This window comes from Salvelinus fontinalis, unplaced genomic scaffold (assembly GCF_029448725.1).
Source record: "Salvelinus fontinalis isolate EN_2023a unplaced genomic scaffold, ASM2944872v1 scaffold_0171, whole genome shotgun sequence".
In the NCBI taxonomy this organism is placed as follows: Eukaryota; Metazoa; Chordata; class Actinopteri; order Salmoniformes; family Salmonidae; genus Salvelinus; species Salvelinus fontinalis.
In genome coordinates, this window is record NW_026600380.1 from 193,172 (window position 1) to 216,965 (window position 23,794).

The 23,794-nt window shown below is 42.9% G+C and overlaps 2 protein-coding genes across 3 annotated transcripts; both read left to right on the top strand.

Moving 5' to 3' along the window:
• Window positions 1-8,658: 8,658 nt before the first annotated feature.
• LOC129844081 (prostaglandin E2 receptor EP1 subtype-like) lies at window positions 8,659-10,991 on the top strand. The gene is made up of 2 exons (XM_055912451.1): window positions 8,659-9,718; window positions 9,972-10,991. The coding sequence occupies exons 1-2, from the start codon at window positions 8,801-8,803 to the stop codon at window positions 10,233-10,235; spliced, it is 1,182 nt and encodes a 393-aa protein (XP_055768426.1). The 5' UTR covers window positions 8,659-8,800; the 3' UTR covers window positions 10,236-10,991.
• Window positions 10,992-11,374: 383 nt separating this feature from the next.
• On the top strand, window positions 11,375-23,544 carry LOC129844080 (long-chain fatty acid transport protein 1-like). Of its 2 annotated transcripts, none has more exons than XM_055912450.1 (13): window positions 11,375-11,477; window positions 12,266-12,439; window positions 12,640-13,034; window positions 13,886-14,053; window positions 18,893-18,962; window positions 19,119-19,210; window positions 19,367-19,476; window positions 19,626-19,835; window positions 20,051-20,177; window positions 20,373-20,510; window positions 20,662-20,826; window positions 21,516-21,662; window positions 21,810-23,544. In XM_055912450.1, the coding sequence occupies exons 2-13, from the start codon at window positions 12,273-12,275 to the stop codon at window positions 21,965-21,967; spliced, it is 1,947 nt and encodes a 648-aa protein (XP_055768425.1). In that variant the 5' UTR covers window positions 11,375-11,477; window positions 12,266-12,272; the 3' UTR covers window positions 21,968-23,544. The 2 variants fall into 2 exon arrangements, with proteins under 2 accessions (XP_055768425.1, XP_055768424.1); XM_055912449.1 differs by having other exon boundaries at window positions 11,377-11,844; window positions 12,272-12,439.
• Window positions 23,545-23,794: the final 250 nt, after the last annotated feature.

Below are 23,794 nucleotides of genomic sequence, written 5' to 3' on the forward strand. Positions count from 1 at the left end.
TAATTGTCTACCAATGATCTAATATCTACCAATCAAATTTTCTAAGTTCCATGAAGAAGCTATTTTATCTTTGAACTTTTCTCCTCACAAAGCTGTGAAACAACAAAAATATTACCATTAAAACAAATCTGTATTCTTCCCTAAATGATATTGTATCTTAGAAAATTGCCTGAGCAGCTAATAAGAGACTGGAATGAAAAATGTATCTAATATGTTACTTGACAGCCTTTTAATAGTGAAACCAATTAGAATTATTAGTGGAGGCAAAAAGGTGACAGGACCACACAGCCACACATCTGACCCCCTGCAGCCCAACTGTTATTTATAATCGTTATCACAGACAGACTAGAGACTTTATTATTCAGAACATCCTGTTGATGATGTCTGTGATAAAGATAAAACATGAGAAAATATGTGAGAATTCTAAATAGATGGACAGTAGGAGGGTTCAGACACCCAGAGAGGGGCTAAGAGAGAAGATTATGCAGCTCCTGCGGGCGAAGATCAGATAAACGCCACAGAAGAGTCAGAGAGGGGGGTGGGAAGGGGGAGAGAGAGTGGAGAGAGAGAGAGGAGATATAGACTCAGAGAGAAAGAGAGGAAACGAGTGTCACAATGAGTGTCTCAGTGACTGGACTATGGTAATGAGAGAAGAGACGGTGCTCCTCTGCCTGCAGAATTGAGTTTGACAGACTCATGCTGGCACAGCTGCAGACAAGACAGGCTGATTTGGGTATCGGATGGGTAAGACCTTCACACCTCATCCATCAATCCTGCATTCTGTATCATTCCACAAAGTGACATTCATATGAAGAACCATGCCCGATTGATTGTGTAAGGTAAGTGTGATTAACTCAGGAATAGTCATGTTGGCACTAGGTATGCAATTGCTTAATAAAATATTCAAAACATTGGTTCAATTACTTACATTGGTTCAATTATTTTAATTCGCTATGCCACAATTAGGTTCTAATTGACTATGTCATCTCATCAATCAAAATGGGGGGGGGGGGGGGTTACTAAGCTAACATATGGAATTGTTTTAAGATGGTCATACTATGGATCATTTAGCTATTTGATCTAGAATTGTAGAAAGTATATATAAAATATATATAAAAAATGATTTGATAAAATATTGAATTTGGCCTTTACTACTATAGCTCATAGAAACGCATTGAATAACACATTCAAAAATGAAAGAAAAGAGAGTAAAAAATGAAATCATAAGAAATACGGTTTTGAAGTGTCTGTCCTAAATCTAGGGGATATCTATTTTTTTGGACACATATTTAACCCCTTATTTTTGTTGGCACAAAACTACCTCCATACTTCCATGAATTTATATGGGTTACCTTCAGAAGAGTTCCCTTTCCACAGTGGCGTCATATTAGTTTGTAGCCCAAATGGTTCAGAAGCTACAGATGGTTTCGTGAGAAGACCCCTTTTAGGGATGTCTCCTGGTCTGACAAACAGCACTGTAGCTCTGCCACTTTCCACTGCAGATGCGGAAGGACAACATAGGCGGATGTGTTGGATTGAGACATGGAAAATAACAGATATCTCTACCTTAAATTTAAGGGTTTTTATGTGGATTTTTGTAATTAAATGTTAATTAAATGTTAATTAAATAATGTATTTCTAAATACATTCCAATATTCAACTACTTCTATTTTCAAAGAAAAACTATCAAAATAGTTACTTCAAAATGTCTTTGAAAGTAAGTGAAATATCCTAAATAATATTTGAACCCCCATCTGTTTCATATGTATTTTAGCTACTATAGCTCTTCTCAAGTTTGTGAGAGGAGGAGATGTGTTTGCAGTTGTTATAGCATGGTTGCATCTGCAGTTAGGTTTGATAGGGAGCACTTGTGTTCTGTGATTCAAACAGGAGCACAACACAGTAAGGAGAATCAAGGGGAAACGCAATGTATTCACTTCAGATCACATGACGACTAATGGCTCGTCTTAGGTCAATGTCACTGCCCTGCCTCTACTAACATGAAGCCTGTGGTCTTATAATCAGGGAGGTTCTTTGTCAGTTTTACTTACTCTCTCAAGTTGAAATGTGCAGCTTTATATTCTTTATATAAAAACTGCAGCAGAAAGAAAGAAAGAGGGATAAAGGAGTACAGTGAAAAAAAAGCTATCCAGCAAGTTTACAAAGCTACTGATTATTCCCATGGCCCGCCTGGAGATGTCATTTTGCTGTTTTGTGCCAGGTGTAATTTTACCCCAGCAGAAGGAAGGAAGGAAGGAAAGGAAGGATGTCATTTGTAATTTTCTGTTTGAAAAGAGCTGGCTCATGAGTGTGAAACATCATTATCCTCTGTCAGGCGGGCATGGCTGATGTGGATTGGGCAGCTATACTAGCAGACTGTAGAGGAAATGAATGAAGACTTGAGTGCTGGCCATGTTCAGTGATGAGATCAGTAATCATCTCATTCAAGTGTGGACTACGCTCACAGAGCAATAACCCTGCATCAATTTTCTGTTCTGAGCTGCTCAGAAGTACCCTCTAAGCAATCTGTTTTTCACTCTCTTTCTTTAACCAATTGAGACCTAAGCATATATCCAAATTAGAAATGATATATGCAAATTATTGCCCTTCAGAAATACTTTTAATAGGCCTCTATGAAAATAAGTCTTTTTTTTAATTTCAAGTTTGTAGAACAATTTTCTGGAAACATTCTGGAAACAAACACAAACAATTTTCTGGAAACATTCTGGAAACAAACACAAACAATTTTCTGGAAACATTCTGGAAACAAACACAAACAATTTTCTGGAAACAAACACCTAAAGGTTGCTGGATCGAATCCCCGAGCTGACAAGGTAAAAATCTGTCGTTCTGCCCCTGAACAAGGCAGTTAACCCACTGTTCCTAGGCCATCATTGTAAATAAGCTGTCACTAAAATCTGCCCCAAAAAATCATCCTTGGTTATTAGGTTTACCCATTCAATTGTTGGGAGCATACAGTATTTAGAGTGTGCGACTTTCTGTCTTTCTTTTTTATCAGCCAAACTACGTAACTAGTACTCAGTTCTGTGATGATGAGTAATCATCACCCATTCGCACAGCTATCTGCTCCCTGGGTGCCCCATGGGTCTTGTTATGTGTCATTTCTGTCACGACAAATACAGAAGCTGTGCTCTTAGAGGACCTTGGAAAAGGGATATGTATGCCTGGAGAGTGCAGTGACACTAAGGCAGAGATTTGAGGGAAGGCTTGAAGTTATCGGGTTCGATGTGTGTGCGTGCATGTCTAGTGTGTGTAACCATGCATACATAGTGCATTCAAATCAAATCAATTTTTATTTGTCACATACACATGGTTAACAGATGTTAATGTGAGTGTAGCGAAGTGCTTGTGCTTCTAGTTCCGACAGTGCAGTAATATCTAACAAGTAATCTAACAATTCCCCAACAACTACCTAATACACACAAATCTAAAAGGGGTGAATGAGAATATGTACATGTAAGTATATGGATGAGCAATGGCCGAGAGGCATAGGCAAGGTGCAAAAGATGGTATAAAATACAGTATATACATGTGATATGAGTAATGTAAGATATGTAAACATTATTAAAGTGGCATTATTTAGTGGCATTGTATAAAGTGACTAGTGATCCATTTATTAAAGTGGCCAAAGATTGAGTCTCAATGTAGGCAGCAGCCTCTCTGAGTTAGTGATGGCTGTTTAGCAGTCTGATGGCCTTGAGATAGAAGTTGTTTTTCAGTCTCTCGTCCCAGCTTTGATGCACCTGTACTGACCTCGCTTTCTGGATGATAGCGGTGTGAACAGGCCGTGGCTCGGGTGGTTGATGTCCATGATGATCTTTTGGCCTTCCTGTGACATCGGGTGCTGTAGATGTCCTGGAAGGCAGATAGTTTGCCCCTGGTGATGCGTTATGCAGACCGCACCACCCTCTGGAGAGCCTTGCGGTTGAGGGCGGTGCAGTTGCCGTACCAGGCTGTGATACAGCCCGACAGGATGCTCTTGATTGTGCATCTGTAAAAGTTTGTCAGGGTTTTGGGTGACAAGCCAAATTTCTTCAGCCTCCTGAGGTTGAAGATGCGCAGTTGTGCCTTCTTCACCACACTGTCTGAGGAACTTAAAACTTTACACCGTCTCCACTGCTGTCCCTTCGATGTGGATAGTGTGGTGCTCCCTCTGCTGTTTCCTGAAGTCCATGATCATCTTCTTTGTTTTGTTGACGTTGAGTGAGAGGTTGTTTTCCTGACACCACCCTCCGAGTGCCCTCACTTCCTGCCTGTAAGCTGTCTCGTCGTTGTTGGTAATCAAGCCCACTACTGTTGTGTCGTGTGCCAACTTGATGATTGACTTGGAGGTGTGTATGGCCATGCAGTCGTGGGTGAACAGGGAGTACAGGAGGGGGCTGAACACGCATCCTTGTGGGGCCCCAGTGTTGAGGGTCAGCAAAGTGGAGATGTTGTTTCCTACCTTCACCACCTGGGGGGGCGGCCCGTCAGAAAGTCCAGGACCCAGTTGCACAGGGCTGGGTTGAGACCCAGGGCCTCCAGCTTGATGAGAAGCTTGGAGGGTTCTACAGTGTTGAATGCTGAGCTATAGTCAATGAACATTATTCTTACATAGGTATTCCTTTTGTCCAGATGGGATAGGGCAGTGTGCAGTGTGATGGCGATTGTGTCGTCTGTGGACCTGTTGGGGCTGTATGCATACTGAAGTAGGTCTAGGGTGGCCGGTAATGTGGAGGTGATATGATCCTTGACTAGTCTCTCAAAGCACCTCATGATAACAGAAGTGAGTGCTACTGGGCGGTAGTCATTTAGTTCAGTTATCTGTACCTTCTTGGGTACAGGAACAATGGTAGCCATCTTGAAGCATGTGAGGACAACAGACTGGGATAGGGAGCGATTGAATATGTCCGTAAACACACCAGCCAGCTGGTCTGCGCATGCGCTGAGGACGAGGCTAGGGATGCCGTCTGGGCCAAATCAAATCAAATTTTATCGGTCACATACACATGGTTAGCAGATGTTAATGCGAGTATAGCGAAATGCTTGTGCTTCTAGTTCCGACAGTGCAGTAATATGTAACAAGTAATCTAACAAATTCACAAAGACTACATTATACACACAAATGTAAAGGGGTGAATAAGAGACAGCCTTGAGAGGGTTAACATGGAGAAGGAGGGGGGGGGGGGGGTGCAGTCCTAGTGGGCCGCGACGGTGGCACTGTATTATCCTAAAAGCGGGCAAAGAAGGTGTTTAGTTTGTCTGGAAGCGTGACGTCGGTGTCCGAAACGTGGCTGGGTTTCTTATTGTAGTCCGGGATTTCATGTAGACCCTGCCACATATGTCTCGTGTCTGAGCCAATTAATTGCTGTCCCTATACTGGCATTTCACTTGTTTGATTGCCTTGCGGAGGGAATAACTACACTGTTTATATTCAGTCAAATTCCCAGACCTCTTTCCATGGTTAAATGCGGTGGATCGGGCTTTCAGTTTTGCGTGAATGCCGCCATCCATCCACAGTTTCTGGTTAGGGTAGGTTTTAATAGTCACAGTGGGCACAACATCTCCAATGCACTTCTTTATAAATGCACTCACCGAGTCAGCGTATAGGTCGATGTTGTTCTCTGAGGCTGACCAGAACGTATTCCAGTCCGTGTGATCAAAATAATCTTGAAGCGTGGCTTCCGACTGGTCGGACCAGCGTTGAATGGTTCACGTCACTGGTTCATCCTGTTTGAGTTTCTGCCTATAAGATGGTAGGAGCATATTGGCGTCGTGGTCGGATTTGCCGAAGGGAGTGCAGGGGAGGGCTTTGTATGCATCGCGGAAGTTAGAGTAGCAGTGATCAAGGATTTTGCCCATGCGCGTATAGTGCAATCAATATGCTGGTAGAATTTAGGTAGCCTTTTTCTCAAATTTGCTTTGTTAATATCCCCAGCTACAATAAATGCAGCCTCAGGATATATGGTTTCCAGTTTGCATATGAAGTTCCTTGATGGCAGTCTTGGTGTCTGCTTGAGGGGGAATGTACACAGCTGTGACTATAACTGACGAGAATTCTCTTGGTAGGTAAAATGGCTGGCAGTTGATTGTAAGGAATTATAGCTCGGGTGAGCAGAAGGACTTGAGTTCCTGTATGTTGTTATGAATACACCATGAGTCATTAATCATGACCTCTTCCCAGAGAGGTGTATTCAGACCCCTCTTAGACCCATCAACTTTTTCCACATTTTGTTAAGTTACAGCCTTATCCTAAAATTATATTTTTTCCTCATCAATCTACACACAATACCCCATAATGACAAAACGAAAACAGGTTTATTGATTTTTTTGCAAAAATAAATAAAAATAACCTAAACACCTTATTTACATAAGTATTCAGACCCTCTACTATGAGACTCAAAATTGAGCTCAGTTACATCCTGTTTCCATTGATCATCTATGAGATGTTTCTACAACTTCATTGGAGTCCACCTGTGGTAAATTCAATTGATTGGACATTATTTGGAAAGGCACACACCTGTCTATATAAGGTCCCACGGTTGACAGTGCATGTTAGAGCAAAAACCAAGCCACGAGGTCGAAGGAACTGTGACCTCCATCATTCTTAAATGGAAGAAGTTTGGAACCACCAAGACTTTTCCTAGAGCTGGCCACCTGGACAAACTGAGCAATCGGGAGAGAGGGGCTTCGAGACAAGTCTCTAGACAGAGTGTCACGATCGTGTGGAGGATTGATGGACCAAAACGCAGCTTTAGGAAAATAAGCCATCTTCTTTTATTTTTTTAAAAGATGACGAAAAAATAAACACGAAACACTTAATACAAACTAACAAAACAACAAACGATCGTGAAGCTAATAAACGTCGTGCACATACAACAGGCTACAAACGTTCTACATAGACAATTACTCACAACCAATGAGAGCCTATGGCTACCCTAAATAAGGCTCCCAATCAGAGACAACCGAAATCAGCTGTCTCTAATTGGGAACTCATTCAGGTAACCATAGACTCTCCTAGACAACTAAACATACATAGACAACACTAGACACATGTACTCCACACAAACCCATATACTATACCCAACAACCCCTTTACCATAAAAACACCCAAAACCAACAAAACACAAACATTCCCCATGTCACACCCTGACCTAACTAAAATAATAAAGAAAACAAAGAATACTAAGGCCAGGGCGTGACACAGAGCCCGAAGACTTGAACCCGATCAAACATCTCTGGAGAGACGTGAAAATAACTGTGCAGCGATGTTCCCCATCCAACCTGACAGAGCTTGAGAGCATCTGCAGAAAAGAATGAGAGAAATTCTCAAAATACAGGTGTGCTAAGCTTGTAGCGTCATACCCAAGAAGACTTGAGGCTGTAATTACTGCCAAAGGTGCTTCAACAAAGTACTGAGTAAAGGGTTTGAATTCTTATGTAAATATGATATTTCAGTTTTTTATATATAATAAATTAGTAAAACATTCTAAAAACCTGTCCTTGCTTTGTCATTTTGGGGTAATGTGTGTAGATTGATGAGGGGGGAAAATGTCATCAATTTTAGAATAAGGCTGTAAAGTAACAAATTGTGGAAAAAGTCAAGGGGTCTGAGTACTTTCCGAAAGGATCTGTAAGTGTTTGGATATGGTTCCTGAAAGGGCATAGAGGCAAAGAAAGCTCCAGGCAAGTTCCCATTAGTGTCTCATTACAGACTTTTCAGTGCAATCAGGGTCTGTTCTAACGCAAAGTTAAAATCCTCAAGAGTCCTACACAGACCACCTGTCACTATTATAATCACTCAAAGTGCCTCCTCAAAGTGAAGCATACAATGCTCGTAATCACACAGGTGCACTTGAGATATCTAGGAGTTAGTACTAAGTTGTAGTCATGCAGAAAATGAATTTCCCTTAGAGACATTTCATTTTGACAATTCAACATAATTTATTTTTAACTGTTCAATGGCCTTATGTAAGTATGACTCTCAGATTCTCAAATTGTCTCTATTAAAGTCACGCCAGTATTCATCCCTGTCCTATTACAACTGATTACACAATCTGGTCTCAGAGCATGTCGAATAATTCTGCACGTAAATCCATGACACTCCATTTAGTATATGTTTAGTTTCGTATGGTATGCATTCATTTGTTGATGTCCATCACCCATTTCGTATGATATGTTACGAATTACAATTCGTATTATGTCACAAATTTGCAAAAAGGACAATGTTACAAATGTGCAAAACATACAATATGTTATGAATTTGCTAAAAGTATGATATGTTATGAATTCTAGCTAGATGGCTAACGTTACCTAGGTTAGGGGTTAGGGGTAGGGTTAAGTTTAGGAGTTAGGTTAAAGGGTTAAGGTTAGGGTTAGGGGAAGGGTTAGCTAAAGGGGCTATGGTTAGGGGCATGCTAAGTAGTTGCAAAGTAGCTAAAAAGTAGTAAGTCGTTGAAAAGTTACTAATTAGCTAAAATGCTAAAGTTGTCCGTGATGAGATTCAAACTAGCAACCTTTGGGTTGCTAGACATTTGCGTTATACACGCACCCATCCACCCCAACTTAAGTAATCATCTGTCTTATGTACCCATACCAAACGTAACGTATGATACAAATTTGTGTGCCCTGGATTTAAATGTACTATGTTTCGTCTAGTCTATGAGACCAGGCTGGATTACATAGATCTAATACGCAAGTACTGTTTGCTTACAAACGTTTGAACCAGTCTTCAACTTAATATCTCTCATTCTTTGCAGATGGCATTGAAGCTGAATACTCCTTGCTCCTCTATGACATCATGGCTACAGTCTCTGCCCCCTCCTCTCCCTCTGTCCTCCACCACCTCCTTGATCTCAACTTCTCCTCCTGCCCCTGTCCATCCATCCAGACCCTGAATGCCACCACCCTGCCACCCCCCATCAACCCTCCCTCCTTTGGATTGTCCTGTTTCACCATGACCCTGGGTGGCCTCTCCAACCTAAGCGCCCTGGGCATCCTGGCCAAGTCCTATGTACGCTTCAGACATCGGGCCAAAGCTCCGTTCCTGCTGTTAGTGGGGGCTCTACTGCTAACCGACCTGGCTGGTAATTTGATCCCTGGTGCCTTTGCCCTCCATCTGCACCTGGGTAAGAGTCGGAGGCACAGGGTGGCTGCAGGAATGCGTGACACCACCGAGCCTGCCGGGATGTTCTGCCAACTGTTCGGTGCCAGCTTGGTGTTCTTCGGCCTGTGTCCTCTATTACTGGGCAGTGCCATGGCCGTGGAGCGTTGTATGGGCATTACCCAGCCCCTTCTCCACTCTGCCCTGATCACGGTGGCCCACATGCGTCTGGCTGTCCTCCTGCTGTCCTCCCTGGCCCTGCTGCTGGCCGGGCTCCCGCTGGTGGACGTGGGTAGTTACACAACCCAATTCCCTGGTACCTGGTGCTTTCTGACAGTCCACGGGCCGCTCTCCACGGCTGACGCCAGCCTGGCCCTCACCTTCTCCGGCCTGGGGCTCACGGCGCTCAGCCTCTCCCTGATTTGTAACACCCTGAGCGGGCTGGCTCTGCTGCAGGCCAGGCTCAGCTCCCAGGGCATCAGGACAAACACTACAGCAGCACCAGGACGATATGGAAGAACCTCCTCCTCTCCCCTACGCTCGCTGGATGTAGAGATGATGGCCCAGTTGACAGTGATCACGATGGTGTCCTGTGTGTGCTGGAGCCCCTTTCTAGTGAGTAGCTAGCGCCTCCACTAACATTTGACCTTGTTTATACTGTAGATGGTTTAACCTTGGTAGCTTGCTTATCGTAGACAAGGCTTTTGCTTGTTTAAACACAGACACATAAGTGTTTCTAAAATGAATAGTAGATTACAACATATTCACCTCATGGATTCAGGCCCACCTCATATACAGTGTGCCTTTCAGTGACCCACAGTGGCTTTTATGTCCCTAACATAGTGGCTTTTCTGTCCACCATCACCAGATCTCCATCTCTCTGCTGGTGGGTCAGTTCTGTCGCGGCAGGCGAGGCTCCAGCCACACGGTACGTCAGTCAGAGAAGCTGGTTCTGTTGGGCCTCCGCATGGCCACCTGGAACCAGATCCTGGACCCCTGGGTCTACATCCTGCTCAGACGGGCTGTGCTACGCAGGGTCTTCCGTGTCCTCCAACCAGACTCCAGGTCCACCCTGACACAGAGCAGCTCCTGCACTACAGCCTCACGCAGACAGGGGATCGGACTACACTGACCCATGAATGTGTGTAAAGATATTCCCATTTGTGGATACACTCTCTGTGATGAACTGAGTGAAGAGAGAACTAATAAACACCATGTGAAACAGGTTTGAGATGCTGCACATCGATGCATAGGCCTACAGTACAAGAATGTGGACATATACTCATAGCAGAAGAGCAGTTGGCAATCATGGGATAGTCAACTCATAAACACATTAGAGATGTTTCACTTAGTTTGGTGACCTGTAAACACCTGCAAGCTTTTCAGTCTCTAATTTGTACTACTGTATTTGTGTTGAAAAGCTTGTAAACAGAGAAGAAGAGGCGAAGCGAGAGGGTTTACTCCACCCAAAATCTTTCCATGAAAATAAGACCACGAAGCGAGGAACTTTTGAATGGTCAATGAGAGAGTGTCAAATTTGGTCAACAATTTTTTTATTGCTAATTTGCTAAGTGAGGCTTATTTGATCGAATATACGTTTTGTAATGGTTAGGTTATTACACGTGGCATTTCGGCAACTTTGAAAAAAAGTAATTTAAATCAGAGTTCACATGCTTTTTCTGCCCTCTCATTGGCTAGAATGGTCCCACCTGATCTCGCCTCCCACACCTGCTTTCCATCTTTGAGGACATGTATTTCCATTGTTAGATCGGCCACTTGACTATCTTGTCAATATAATGGATCATCTTTGTTGTAACCCACCAGACTGTAATGTTTATGTTTACTTTAAATGTCCGCATGGAATTGCTTCACTGTGATTCAAAATAAACAGGTGCTCCTTCACAAAGTTTCATTTCAACATTTGTAGAACGAATTAGGCTACTGTATAGGTCAAAACTATTTGACTCATAAGGAAAGTATAGCCTACCTGAGTGCCTCTGTATGACAAAGTAGAGAAAAAGATCAGGGATTTTTTTCATCACACACATATATCGTTTCAGTAGGATATCTGTATACAGTACACAGTATTTGTCTGAATGTGATTTAATATTCTCAATTTGTAGCAGCACCTGCAATCATTGGTCAACTGGATGAAGTGAACCTGAAACAGGCGTGTCAAGAGGCGGATTCCCCTTCGTCATCATAACATCGGCCAATGGGATTGAGTCGGTAATTCGATGAGGAGCCAATGGCTGAGTTCACAGAGAAAGGACGATACTATTTGGGCGGTGCTGTTGGTGGTCGTCGCAATGCAATAACATTCAATATGGTGTACATAGTACTGTGATTCTTATATTTCGGCTACTACAAATAGATAAGTATCCATTAACTGTCTAGTCATTCCATCATTTAGTGAATCTGTTTCGGAATTCTTTAGAGCGCGTAGGCTATGTATTTGATGCATTGTTACATGAGAGGCGTTGTTCTGATAGCAATTTTGTGCGTTGACAGTTAAACTGTTGTAACATTTAGATATGTATTAATGTAGCAATATTTCAAATGATAAATGTTATCCTTGCAACGAACTCAACAGCGTGTGGTGGCGATTATAATTTGTATACAAGCCTGGTAGTGGCTAAAGCGCTATTGAACGTTTTGTAGAATACTCGGTTAACTTACTAGGTGAAAGGTTAGGGACATCGCTCTCAAATAGTTCGTTGTCGGGTCGTGTATGATCATAGGTAAGAGACTAGGCCTACGCTCTGTAGGCAGCGCTGCATTATATGATAACATTTTTGCACGGTGCATTTTAACTAGCCCGCCTAAAACAACAAATAAATCACGGTTCTAACACCAACTATACAGTATGTAATCATATAAGCCACGCTATAAGGTCGAGGCTACCTCGCATTTCACTGTTGAAATTAGTCATGTTAGGTAGTCATTTACAGGCACACACATTTTCTTCAGGAAATGTACATTTTGGTTAGTCATTTTTATAAGAGAGACTGGTCCAAAAGCACTCTTACCTCTCTGTCATCCACTGCCACGTGTTGTACACCCTCTATCCTTACCCCTCTGCCATTACATTTTAACACCATGCTGTAGGCCTGTCGCTCACTTATCCCACCCTTATAACCCTTTGAAACTCCTCTCCTCCACTGCTAGGATGCGCAATGCGGTGAGTGCCTCTTTGTGTCTGGGATCGCTGGGTCTGCTGCGTCTCTTCGGGGTCCCCTGGTCCTGGAGCTTAGCAGCAGGCTTCGGGGTCTTTCTGGGCACAGGTGGTTGGAAGTACCTCTACATCGTAGTCCGTACTGCCAAAAGAGACCTAAAGTGAGTGCCTTTAATTTCTTAAGAATATGTAGTGTGCTTGCGTCAACTTCTACTACCATAAAAAACACATTTAGACTGCTGAAGCAGGCACACACATTTTCTTCAGGAAATGTACATTTTACTAGTTAGTCATCATCACTATAGGTAATGGTAAAATAGTAACATTCCCTCCCTAATCTTCCCCTCTGTACTCCTTCCAGTGGCCTTTACGTGTTGTTACGAGTCAAGATAGCCTTGTGGCACCACCTACGGCGCAACAGCAATATCCCCTCCATCTTTGCCCAGACGGTTAAGCAGCACCCAAATAAACCCGCCCTCATCTACGATGCCACAGGAGAGACGTGGACCTTCACCCAGCTGGACCTGCTGTCTAACGCTGTGGCCCAATGGGCTCTGGCCCAGGGCTGGACCCCGGGGAATGTGGTGGCCCTCTTCATGGAGAGCCGGCCCTTGCAGGTGGCCCTCTGGCTAGGCCTGGCCAAGGTGGGGGTGGAGGCAGCACTCATCAACTTCAACCTGCAGAGGGACGCTCTCCTGCACTGTGTTGGAGTGTCTGCGTCCAGAGGGATCGTATTCGGAGCCGAGCTGGCTGGTGGTAGGTGGGATTCAGAGATGGGGAAATGTGGGGTTTGGGGTCTGTATTCACAAAGTGTCTCAGAGTACGAGTGCTGATCAAGGATTGGGTCACCCCTCTTATTCATTATGATTTAAAAGGCAAAACGGGTCCTAAATCAGTCAATGCAGGCTTCTTATTGCAAGCATTCCAAAGATAATTTCCAATGTTCTGATGGCCTGTTGCAATATTCCATCTCAGAATTCTGTCTCTGTACATCTGGGTGGGTCAACTGTCTGGCAACAGTCTTACGTCTGCTTATTTCAGATATCTAACTATCATTATAAAGCGTTCCAACAATTTTTTCCTGATGGTCTGTTGCAATATTCCATCTCAGAATTCTGTCTGTTGATTCTGTCTGGGTGGGTCGACATTCTGTCTGGCAGCAGTGTTCCGTCTGCTTATGTCAGTATTCTGTCTGGGTCATGTCTGGGTCAACAGTGATGTTCTGTCTGCTCATTTGTTTTGTTGCACTTTTATTGTCAACATTTTATGCATAATGCATCAGTACACTATCTTTCTTGTAATTATGATTTGTCTCTTCTCTTGACCAGGTAGTTAATCGATAACTACCTTTCAATTCTGTGTTCTCTCTCCCAGTGAAAGTCCTCTACTGAAATATCCTGTGGCTCACTCCTCTATTCTGCCTCTTCTATCCTTCTCCGTCTTCTATCCTTCTCTGTCTTCTCTCCCTCAACTCTTCTATCCCTCTTCTATCCCTCTACTCTCTCTCTACTCTCCCTATCCCTCTTCCTATTCTCTTTCTCCCCCTTTCTCTCTGCCTCATCTCTGCCTCTATTTCTCACACTCCTCTATCTCTTTGTCCTCCTCAGCCATGTTGGAGGTGAGCTCATCCCTGAGCCCGTCGATGGTGCGGTTTTGTACAGGAGAGCTCAGTGTAGACTGTCTGGCCTCCCTGGCTGCCCAGAATCTGGACTATATCCTGGCCTCGGCCCCTACACTGCCCCCTCCTCCCTGCATCCCACCCAAGAGCTTCAATGGTGAGTGTCCTCCTTTCCCTCACATCTTATTGTTCATCCAGTCCCCTATAACTTACCTGTGGCTGGACACTTATTTTGAAGCATTTCAGAATGTAATATTGTGTATAACATCATAATACTACACACTACTATGCTCTCTTGCTGCCAAGGTAACATATATCTCACAATCTCTGGCCAGTCTCCAACAAGATAAAATGTATCTCGCCATATGTAAAACAGTTTAGCTAGAGTCCACAACTATCTGCTAATACCCATCTCACATTGACAGCTTAGTAGGTCAGAGCTGACGGGTAAAATGAGCCCACATGAAAAAATATGGATCTGTATGCATGGAGTGTTTTCCATGTGAATATTCCACTGTCATCCTAACTTTTTCAAGTGAAATAAAACAGTTCAGTCACTTTTCCTTGTCACTCACTGTCTCGCTCAGACAAAGAGCTGTAATTACCAAGACTAAATTGTAAGCTCTTTCCCTAAGATGATTGATCCATCCCAATTTCCTGGTGATTTTGTATTCTACTCAGTCCTGGTTATTTTTTGGTATGCATGTCACAGATTCAATTTAGGGCAGATGTGGCTTTGATTGACAGCTCCAGGTGTCAGCTGAGCTTTGAGTAAATAATGTGTTTTTAGTATAAACTTATCTCCAGGGCAAATTAACTTCTCCTCACATACCCTCAGCCAATTCCATGTATTTTATTTATTCCAGTACTAGCGTACCTGATTTAACCTGTCAACTAAACATCAAGCCCTTGATTAGATGTATCAGGCCTCCTGAGTGGCGCAGCTGTCTAAGGGACTGAATTTTGTCCCATTTCTCCTGACTTAGCTGGTGTAACTGAGTCAGGTTTGTAGGCCTCCTTGCTTGCACATGCTTTTTCAGTTCTGCCCACAAATCTTCTATAGGATTGGGGTCAGGGCTTTGTGATGGCCACTCCAATACCTTGACTTTGTTGTCCTTAAGCCAGTTTGCCACAACTTAGGAAGTATGCTTGCGGTCATTGTCCATTTGGAAGACCCATTTGCGACCAAGCTTTAACTTCCTGACTGATGTCTTCAATATATCCACATAATTTTCCTACCGCATGATGCCATCTATTTTGTGAAGTGCACTAGTCCCTCCTGCAGCAAAGCACCAACACAACATGATGCTGCCACCCCCGTGCTTCACGGTTGGGATGGTGTTCTTCGGCTTGCAAGAGTCCCGCTTTTTCCTCCAAACATAACGATGGTCATTATGGATAAAAAGTTATACTTTTGTTTCATCAGACCAGAGGACAGACCAGAGGCTTTTTTTATGGCGGTTTTGGAGCAGTAGCTTCTTCCTTGCTGAGCGGCCTTTCAGGTTATGTTGATATAGGACTCGTTTTACAGTGGATATAGATACTTTTGTACCTGTTTCCTCCAGCATCTTCACAAGGTCCTTTGCTGTTGTTCTGGGATTGATTTGCACTTTTCGCACCAAATTACATTCATCTCTAGGAGACAGAACGCGTCTTTTTCCTGAGCAGTATGACGGCTGCGTGGTCCCATGATGTTTATACTTGCGTACTATTGTTTGTACAGATGAACGTGGTACCTTCAGGCGTTTGGAAATTGCTCCCAAGGATGAACCAGACTTGTGGAGGTCTACAATTTTTTTTCTGATATCTTGGCTGATTTCTTTTGATTTTCCCATGATGTCAAGCAAACAGGCACTGAGTTTGAAGGTAGGCCTTGAAATACACCCACAGGTACACCTCCAATTGACTCAAATTACCGTAATTGCTAGACTATTAAGCGCACCTGAATATAAGCCGTACCCACTGAATTTTTTCCAAATATGTATTTTGTACATAAATAAACCGCACATGTCTATAAGCCGCAAGTGCCTACCGGTACATTGAAACAAATTAACTTTACACAGCTTTTAAACGAAACATGGCTTGTAACAAAAATAAATAGGCTTTTAAACGAAACATGGCTTGTAACAAAAATAAATAGGCTTTTAAACGAAACACGGCTTGTAACGAAAATAAATAGGCTTTAACGAAACACGGCTTGTAACAAAAGTCAAAAAATAAATAGCAGTAAACAGTAGCCTACCAAGAAAGTCAAACTTCATTGCGGTGGCGATTGTTATGGCTTTCAGTCGGATCTGCACAGTTCCAACGTCTTATCATCGACTCATTAAGGCCAAGCTCCCGTGCAGCAGCTCTATTTCCTTTTCCAACAGCCAGATCGATCGCCTTCAACTTGAAAGCTGCATCATATGCATTCAGAATGATGGCAAGTTTGAGCGCGCTCGATTTACGTCACATGTGACGGTGCTCAGTTTTTTGGCGGCAGGAATCTTGTGAAACAAACACAAAAAAAAAACATAAATTAGCCGCGTCATTGTATAAACCGCGAGGTTCATAGCGTGGGAAAAAAGTAGCGGCTTATAGTCCGGAAATTACGGTATGTCAATAAGCCTGTCAGAAGCTTCTAAAGCCATGACATCACTTTCTGGAATTTTCCAAGCTGTTTAAAGGCACAGTCACAGTATGTAAACTTCTGACCCACTGGAATTGTGATACAGTGAAATAATCTGTCTGTAAACAATTCTTGGAAAAATAACTTGTAATGCACAAAGTAAATGTCCTGACTTTCCAAAACTATAGTTTGTTAACAAGACATTTGTGGAGTGGTTGAAAAACGAGTTTTAATGACTCCAACCTAAGTGTATGTAAACTTCCGACTTCAACTGTATATATTTATTTATTTTTATCAGATGTACTAGAATGGGAATAGATTGATAAGTGGAACAGGCTGGGAGTACTTGAGGAGAGGTTTGGGAAACTTTCTCTGGGGTATTGCTTAGTCAGTCTCTAACGTATCAGTGGGCAGCCCAGTCAGTCAACTGGCCATCCCGGAGAGTATTATGGAGATGATGGGGTTTTGCTAAATGGGCTATCTGGGGTCTCTGTGCTCTCATTTAGGACAGTGTGAGTGGGTGTCCGGATCTTGGTTTGCGTGGGTACCAGTTACCACTTGTCTCTCTGTGGTTGTGAGTAGAGGTCGACCGATTTCATCGGAATGGGGGCCGATTTCAAGTTTTCATAACAATCGGAAATCGGTATTTTTGGAAACCGATTTGGCCAATTTTTTTCCATATTTTTTTACACCTTCATTTAACTAGGCAAGTCAGTTAAGAACACATTCTTATTTTCAATGACGGCCTAGGAACGGTGGGTTAACTGCCTTGTTTCTTGGGCAGAACGACAGATTTTTACCTTGTCTGCTCGGGGATTCAATCTTGCAACCTTACGGTTAACTAGTCCAACGCTCTAACCACCTGCCTCTCATTGCACTCCACGAGGAGCCTGCCTGTTACGCGAATGCAGTAAGAAGCCACGGTAAGTTGCTAGCTAGCATTAAACTTATTTTATAAAAAACAATCAATCATAATCACTAGTTAACTACACATGGTTGATGATATTACTAGTTTATCTAGCGTGTCCTGCGTTGCATATAATGGATGCAGTGCGCATTCGCGGTAAAAGGACTGTCGTTGCTCCAACGTGTACCTAACCATAAACATCCATGCCTTTATTAAAATCAATACACAGAAGTATCTATTTTTAAACCTGTATATTTAGCTAATAGAAATCCAGGTTAGCAGGCAATATTAACCAGGTGAAATTGTGTCACTTCTCTTGCGTTCATTGCACGCAGAGTCAGGGTATATGCGATAATGATAAACGTTTTGTTTTCGAAATTATAGTTTCCGGATTTGACCATATTAATGACCAAAGGCTCGTATTTCTGTGTGTTATGTTATAATTAAGTCTATGATTTTGATAGAGCAGTCTGACTGAGCGATGGTAGGCAGCAGCAGGCTCGTATGCATTCATTCAAACAGCACTTTCGTGCGTTTTGCCAGCAGCTCTTCTCAATGCTTCAAGCCTATCAACTCCCGAGATTAGGCTGGTGTAACCAATGTGAAATGGCTAGCTAGTTAGCGGGGTGCGCGCTAATAGCGTTTCAAACGTCACTCGCTCTGAGACTTGGAGTAGTTGTTCCCCTTGCTCTGCGTGGGTAACGCTGCTTCGAGGGTGGCTGTTGTCGATGTGTTCGAGCCTAGGTAGGAGCGAGGAGAGGGAAGGAAGCTATACTGTTACACTGGCAATACTAAAGTGCCTATAAGAACATCCAATAGTCAAAGGTATATGGAATACAAATGGTATAGAGAGAAATAGTCCTATGAATACTATATTAACTACAACCTAAAACCTCTTAACATGAGACTTCAATATTCCAAGATAAAAGGAACCACCAGCTTTCATATGTTCTGAGCAACGAACTTAAACGTTAGCTTTTTTACATGGCACATATTGCACTTTTACTTTCTTCTCCAACACTTTGTTTTTGCATTATTTAAACCAAATTGAACATGTTTCATTATTTATTTGAGGCTAAATTGATTTATTGATGTATTATATTAAAATAAGTGTTCATTCAGTATTGTTGTAATTGTTATTATTACAAATAAATAAAAAAAGTCGGCCGATTTAATCGGTATCGGCTTTTTTTGGTCCTTCAATAATCGGTATTGGTATCGGCGTTGAAAAATCATAATCGGTCGACCTCTAGTTGTGAGTGTCAGTCTCACTGTTGTAAATAGAATGTGTTTCAGTCATGTTATTTAACCTTCCCTTCCTCTCTCCATCCTCCCCTGCTTCCCTCTTCCCTCCCTTCCTTTTATCCTTCCTCCACCCTCCCATTTCCCCCCCCGTCCTTCTCTTCACCCTCTCCTTCTCTTTACCCTTAACTCTCTCTCCTCTCTCCATCATCCCCCACAACCACCAACCCCAACAGATCGTCTGTTCTATATATACACCTCAGGCACCACAGGACTCCCTAAAGCTGCCATAGTGGTGCACAGTCGGTGAGTCTCTCAGTCTCAGCATCCTAATATCCAGCAGCGATACACTTGTCTGGTGTGTTTCTGCGTATGTTAATTCCCAATGCTATAGCATAGCTTAGCACCCACTGCATTCATGTATTTGATTATTGAATCCTTTTTGTGTTGTTCTACCTTCAGGTATTACCGTATCGCTGCTTTTGGCTACCATGCTTTCCGCATGCGCCAGGATGACATCATCTACGACTGCCTTCCCCTCTACCACTCTGCAGGTGTGTGTGTCTTCTCATCATCCATCTCTCTGTCTTTTGCTTCTGTCTCATCACCTTCCACCATCTTTCAGGAGTCGTTTGTTCTGACAGTGTGGTCCTGATTCTCCTCCCCACCCTACACCCTCACTGGCTGTCCAATGTTCCTCTCCTTTACAGGTAATATCATGGGTGTAGGCCAGTGCCTCATCAATGGACTCACTGTGGTGGTGAAGAAGAAATTCTCTGCCAGTCGCTTCTGGGAAGATTGCATCAAGCACAACTGCACTGTAAGTAGAAAAAAGCTTATGTATCCTTTTCTATGAGCATAGGAAGAACATCCTGACTCTTGAGTGGTTGATGTGCAGCTATAAGATTTGATTGAAACCCGCATTGAATTTAAATCTGATGTCTATGCTGTTCCCCATCCGTCCACTAGGTGGTGCAGTACATAGGGGAGATCTGTCGCTACCTGCTGTCCCAGCCGGTGCGGCCATCTGAGAAGGGTCACCGGGTTCGCCTGGCGGTGGGGAATGGGCTGCGCCCTAGCGTCTGGGAGGCCTTCACCGAGCGCTTTGGGGTGGCCCAGGTTGGGGAGTTCTACGGAGCCACCGAATGCAACTGTAGCATCGCCAACATGGACGGCAAGGTAGGGGTCATGGGCAATGTTGTCAACTGCCTCAATCAACAAGTATGTAAATAATAGAGAGCAATATATTTTTGCTAATGACTGAAACTTTTATAGAGCCACAATACAATGTGGTATACCTCAAGGACCTATTCTTGGGCCATTATTATTTCTTATTAACATAAAAGGATCTTCCTGTGGTATAAAATACTTTTTATGTCTTCTCCACTGACAAGGTGGGAGCTTGTGGGTTCAACAGCCGCATCCTGCCCAATGTGTACCCAATCCGCCTCATGAAAGTGGATGAGGAGACCACGGAGCTGGTGAGGGACAGGCACGGCTTGTGTGTGCCCTGCCTTCCTGGTAAGTAAATGGGCACCGATATCGAAAATCTAAATTTTTAGACACGATATCGATAAATAAAGGACTTTTACAAAACCAACTGTGTGAATGTTAACCTGGGTAACTGTAAAGCATGTTGTGAAAAATGTATGTAAAAAGGGATTCATAACTACACTTGGATAGATTGACCTCTCCATGTACGACTCCTCTCTTCAGGGGAGCCAGGGCTGCTGGTGGGAAAGATCAACCAACAGGACCCGCTAAGGAGGTTTGATGGCTACGCCAACCAGGACGCCACCAGGAAGAAGATCGCCAACAACGTCTTCAAGAGAAATGACTCGGCATATCTGTCAGGTAAACCCACAGGACCTTAGTGTGATTAAACATTAACTCCATAATTATTGTTTACTTTGATTATCATACTTGGAATTAATGCTATTACATCAGTCCTTATCTTTACCACAATGTAATGTGTCATTACTCACCTTTCTCTACCTCCTCCCAGGGGATGTGTTGGTGATGGATGAGCTGGGCTACATGTACTTCCGGGACCGCAGTGGGGACACGTTCCGCTGGAGAGGAGAGAACGTCTCCACCACCGAGGTGGAGGGAACACTGAGTGGTCTGCTGGGCCAGGCCGATGTGGCTGTGTATGGGGTAGCTGTACCAGGTGAGATGACGTTCACATTATGTGCAACATGTTACATGTATGATAGTGACAGGAGGTGAAACCAGGAGGTGAAACCAGGAGGTACTCTCCACTTAAAGGCCCAGTGCAGTTAAAATTCTGTTTTCCCGTGTTTTGTATCATTGTACAGCTGATGAAACAAACTGTAAAAGTGTTAACAAAATTGACCAGTGCTATTTCCTGATAGTTGCTGGTTGAAAATATAATCTACACAGGAACTTCTAATCAGCAGGTTTTGCATGGGTGGAGTTTCGGCATGCCTGGTGACATCACCAGGTGGTAATTATAGTTAATTAATCAACCAATAAGAGTTCCAAACCTCTCTGCCAGTAACAGCTAGTTTCCAGTTGTCTCCTCTCCAATCAAACCACTCCCAGGCAAAATTCTTGCTTGAGAAATAGTTTTTTGCTAAAAAAAAAAAGCAATTTGTTTATTTTTAATTTTAATGGAAAAATATCACTATTGTACTTAATTGTTACCCAGAAATTATTTGATATTGATGTAAAAACAGCTGAATTGGGCCTTTTAAATGTTGATTTGACAGCATTGTTCCTGTTAAATGTTAAAATCGGCCAGTCAACAGTGAGGTTGAGTGATTAGGAAGACTTGTCTTTGGCCCTTTGCAGCATGGTGTTGTGAAAAGCCTGACGTGTATGTTTGTCTCCCCGTAGATGTGGAAGGGAAGGCAGGGATGGCTGCCATCGCAGACCCAACAGGGACATTTGACTGTGATGCGTTCCTGCGAGAGGTCCAACAGGCCCTGCCTCCTTACGCCCGCCCCGTGTTCCTACGCATCTCCCCACAAGTAGACACCACAGGTGAGTGGACTGGACACAAGGCTAATTCTAATGTGAAATATCGATCAATTGTATTTTTTATAATGCCTTGCATGAAGTGTCTAATGCTCATTCCAAGAAATAATAAAATACATTAATGACCTATTTTCTTTGTTTCCCTCCTCCTAGGTACCTTTAAAATCCAGAAGATCCGGTTGCAGAGGGAGGGATACGATCCGCGCTTATCAACCGACCAGATCTACTTTTTGAACTCCAGAGCAGGGCGTTATGAGGCTGTGAATGAGGAGCTACACAGTGCTATAGTGGAGGGTAGAATGGCTCTATGAGATGGACTACTTTAAGCTGGGTTTACACAACACGTTTATGAGGCTGCTTTGAGCCACAGCTTGTTGTAGCTACGTTAAATCTAATCACATAACTGTTTTCGCGAGACACGGTGGTATGGACAATCCTCACGACCAAGTGAGGAATCTTGTAGTGTGTGTGACCCCTGTCTGTGCCACATTGTTAGGATGGCACCACTACGTTGGCAAGACAACAAAATACTACAGGGAAGACGGTGGTTTAGTGCAAGAGGCTCAGCCATGTTATGATCTTGAAAGTCATGTAGTGCACACCCGACTTTAGGAAAGTGACTGTCGAGGTGTCAGATACTGGAGACTGTGATATGCTGGAGTGGAGAAGCCTTATCATGCCGTTATAATACATTGTAAGACTTGTCATAAGCATGCATGACCCCTTATGATGTCTTATCAACTCATAATGATCCTGTCTAAACATCCGGCAATTTTGTCAGTTGATATTTTCATACGTTGTGGAAAATAACATAGTATTATAAAGGCTAATCTGTGCTTAGAACACGTTATAAAGCATTACACCTGCAGGCTTTAAGTTGTGTTATTGCTGAAGTCTCCATGTATTAGTGTTTCTCCCTACACCAGCCCCCTGGATCTAGTCTAGATCAGGGGCCCGAAGGGCTACTGATCAATCAATAGGGAAACCTTAGAACTGTTACAAAACCATGTTTTATCAATAACGTCCAAGGACAAGGTTGGATGAGGGCTTTTTCCCCCTTTATGTCTTGTTTCTTAGTTTAGCCAAATTAAAACGTTCCAGCATTCAACACTACAATGCACATAGAGTAGAGCAAGTTTTTACATGAAACCAGGATGTCTGTTACAATGACAGCATTTGTCTGTTTGTTACAATGAGGGTGTAAAAGAGATGAGAGCTGGGACTGAATATACCACAGTCGTTGAGATACCAGTCTCTGGAAGAAGATGGTGTTCCAGGCTATTTGCTCCCAACCTTGTAATAGTAGTGTGCCACCATGTAAAGAACAGAATAGTGAACAGGTTTTTAGCAATAGTTGCGTGTCCATGTTGGATGAGGTGTTGCTACCTGTGTGCTAGTAGTATGATAGAACATGTCACAGCTGAACATGCCTCTTATTCCAAACACTAACTGTAGGAGTTTTGATTGCAAGATTATTATTTATTTTATTTTTTTTATATGTAAAACTAAACCTGATTACGTAACATGTTTGAAGTAATGGATGATATGCACTGACTGACCACTCAGGTTCACACACATTGATATTATGTGCCTTGTGGGAACCCTGTGGAACCCTGTGGAACCCTTGTGGGAACCCTGTGTGTCCTGGAACTATTGGGGGTTTATGCTTAACCTGACTAAGGAACTCCAATACATAAGAAAGAACATTATTTAAACAATATCTTGAAAATCTGTCAATTAGTCAGCGATCATGGTTGCCCTATTATTATGTAATAAAGCAATTTCTCAGAGTAATATTGTAGATAGAATTGATTGGGAACATTATTCTAGCTCTCCATTTTCATACATTTGTTTAGGTGTAACTCAAAATAAAGGTTTGTAAAAGACACCAGTGTTGTTTTACTTTGATTCAGAACAGAGTTATAAGGGCTCTGACATTCTAGGACAAACTTGTATCTTTTTAGGGCTGCTAACTCGTTTCAGGTCTACCTATTTCAATACTTGCTACTTTTCAAGTCAACATGTACACTGACCAAAACATTAGGAACACCTACTCTTTCCATGACACAGACTGACCAGGTGAAAGCTATGATGCCTTAGTTATATCACTTGTTAAATCCACTTCAATCAGTGTAGAT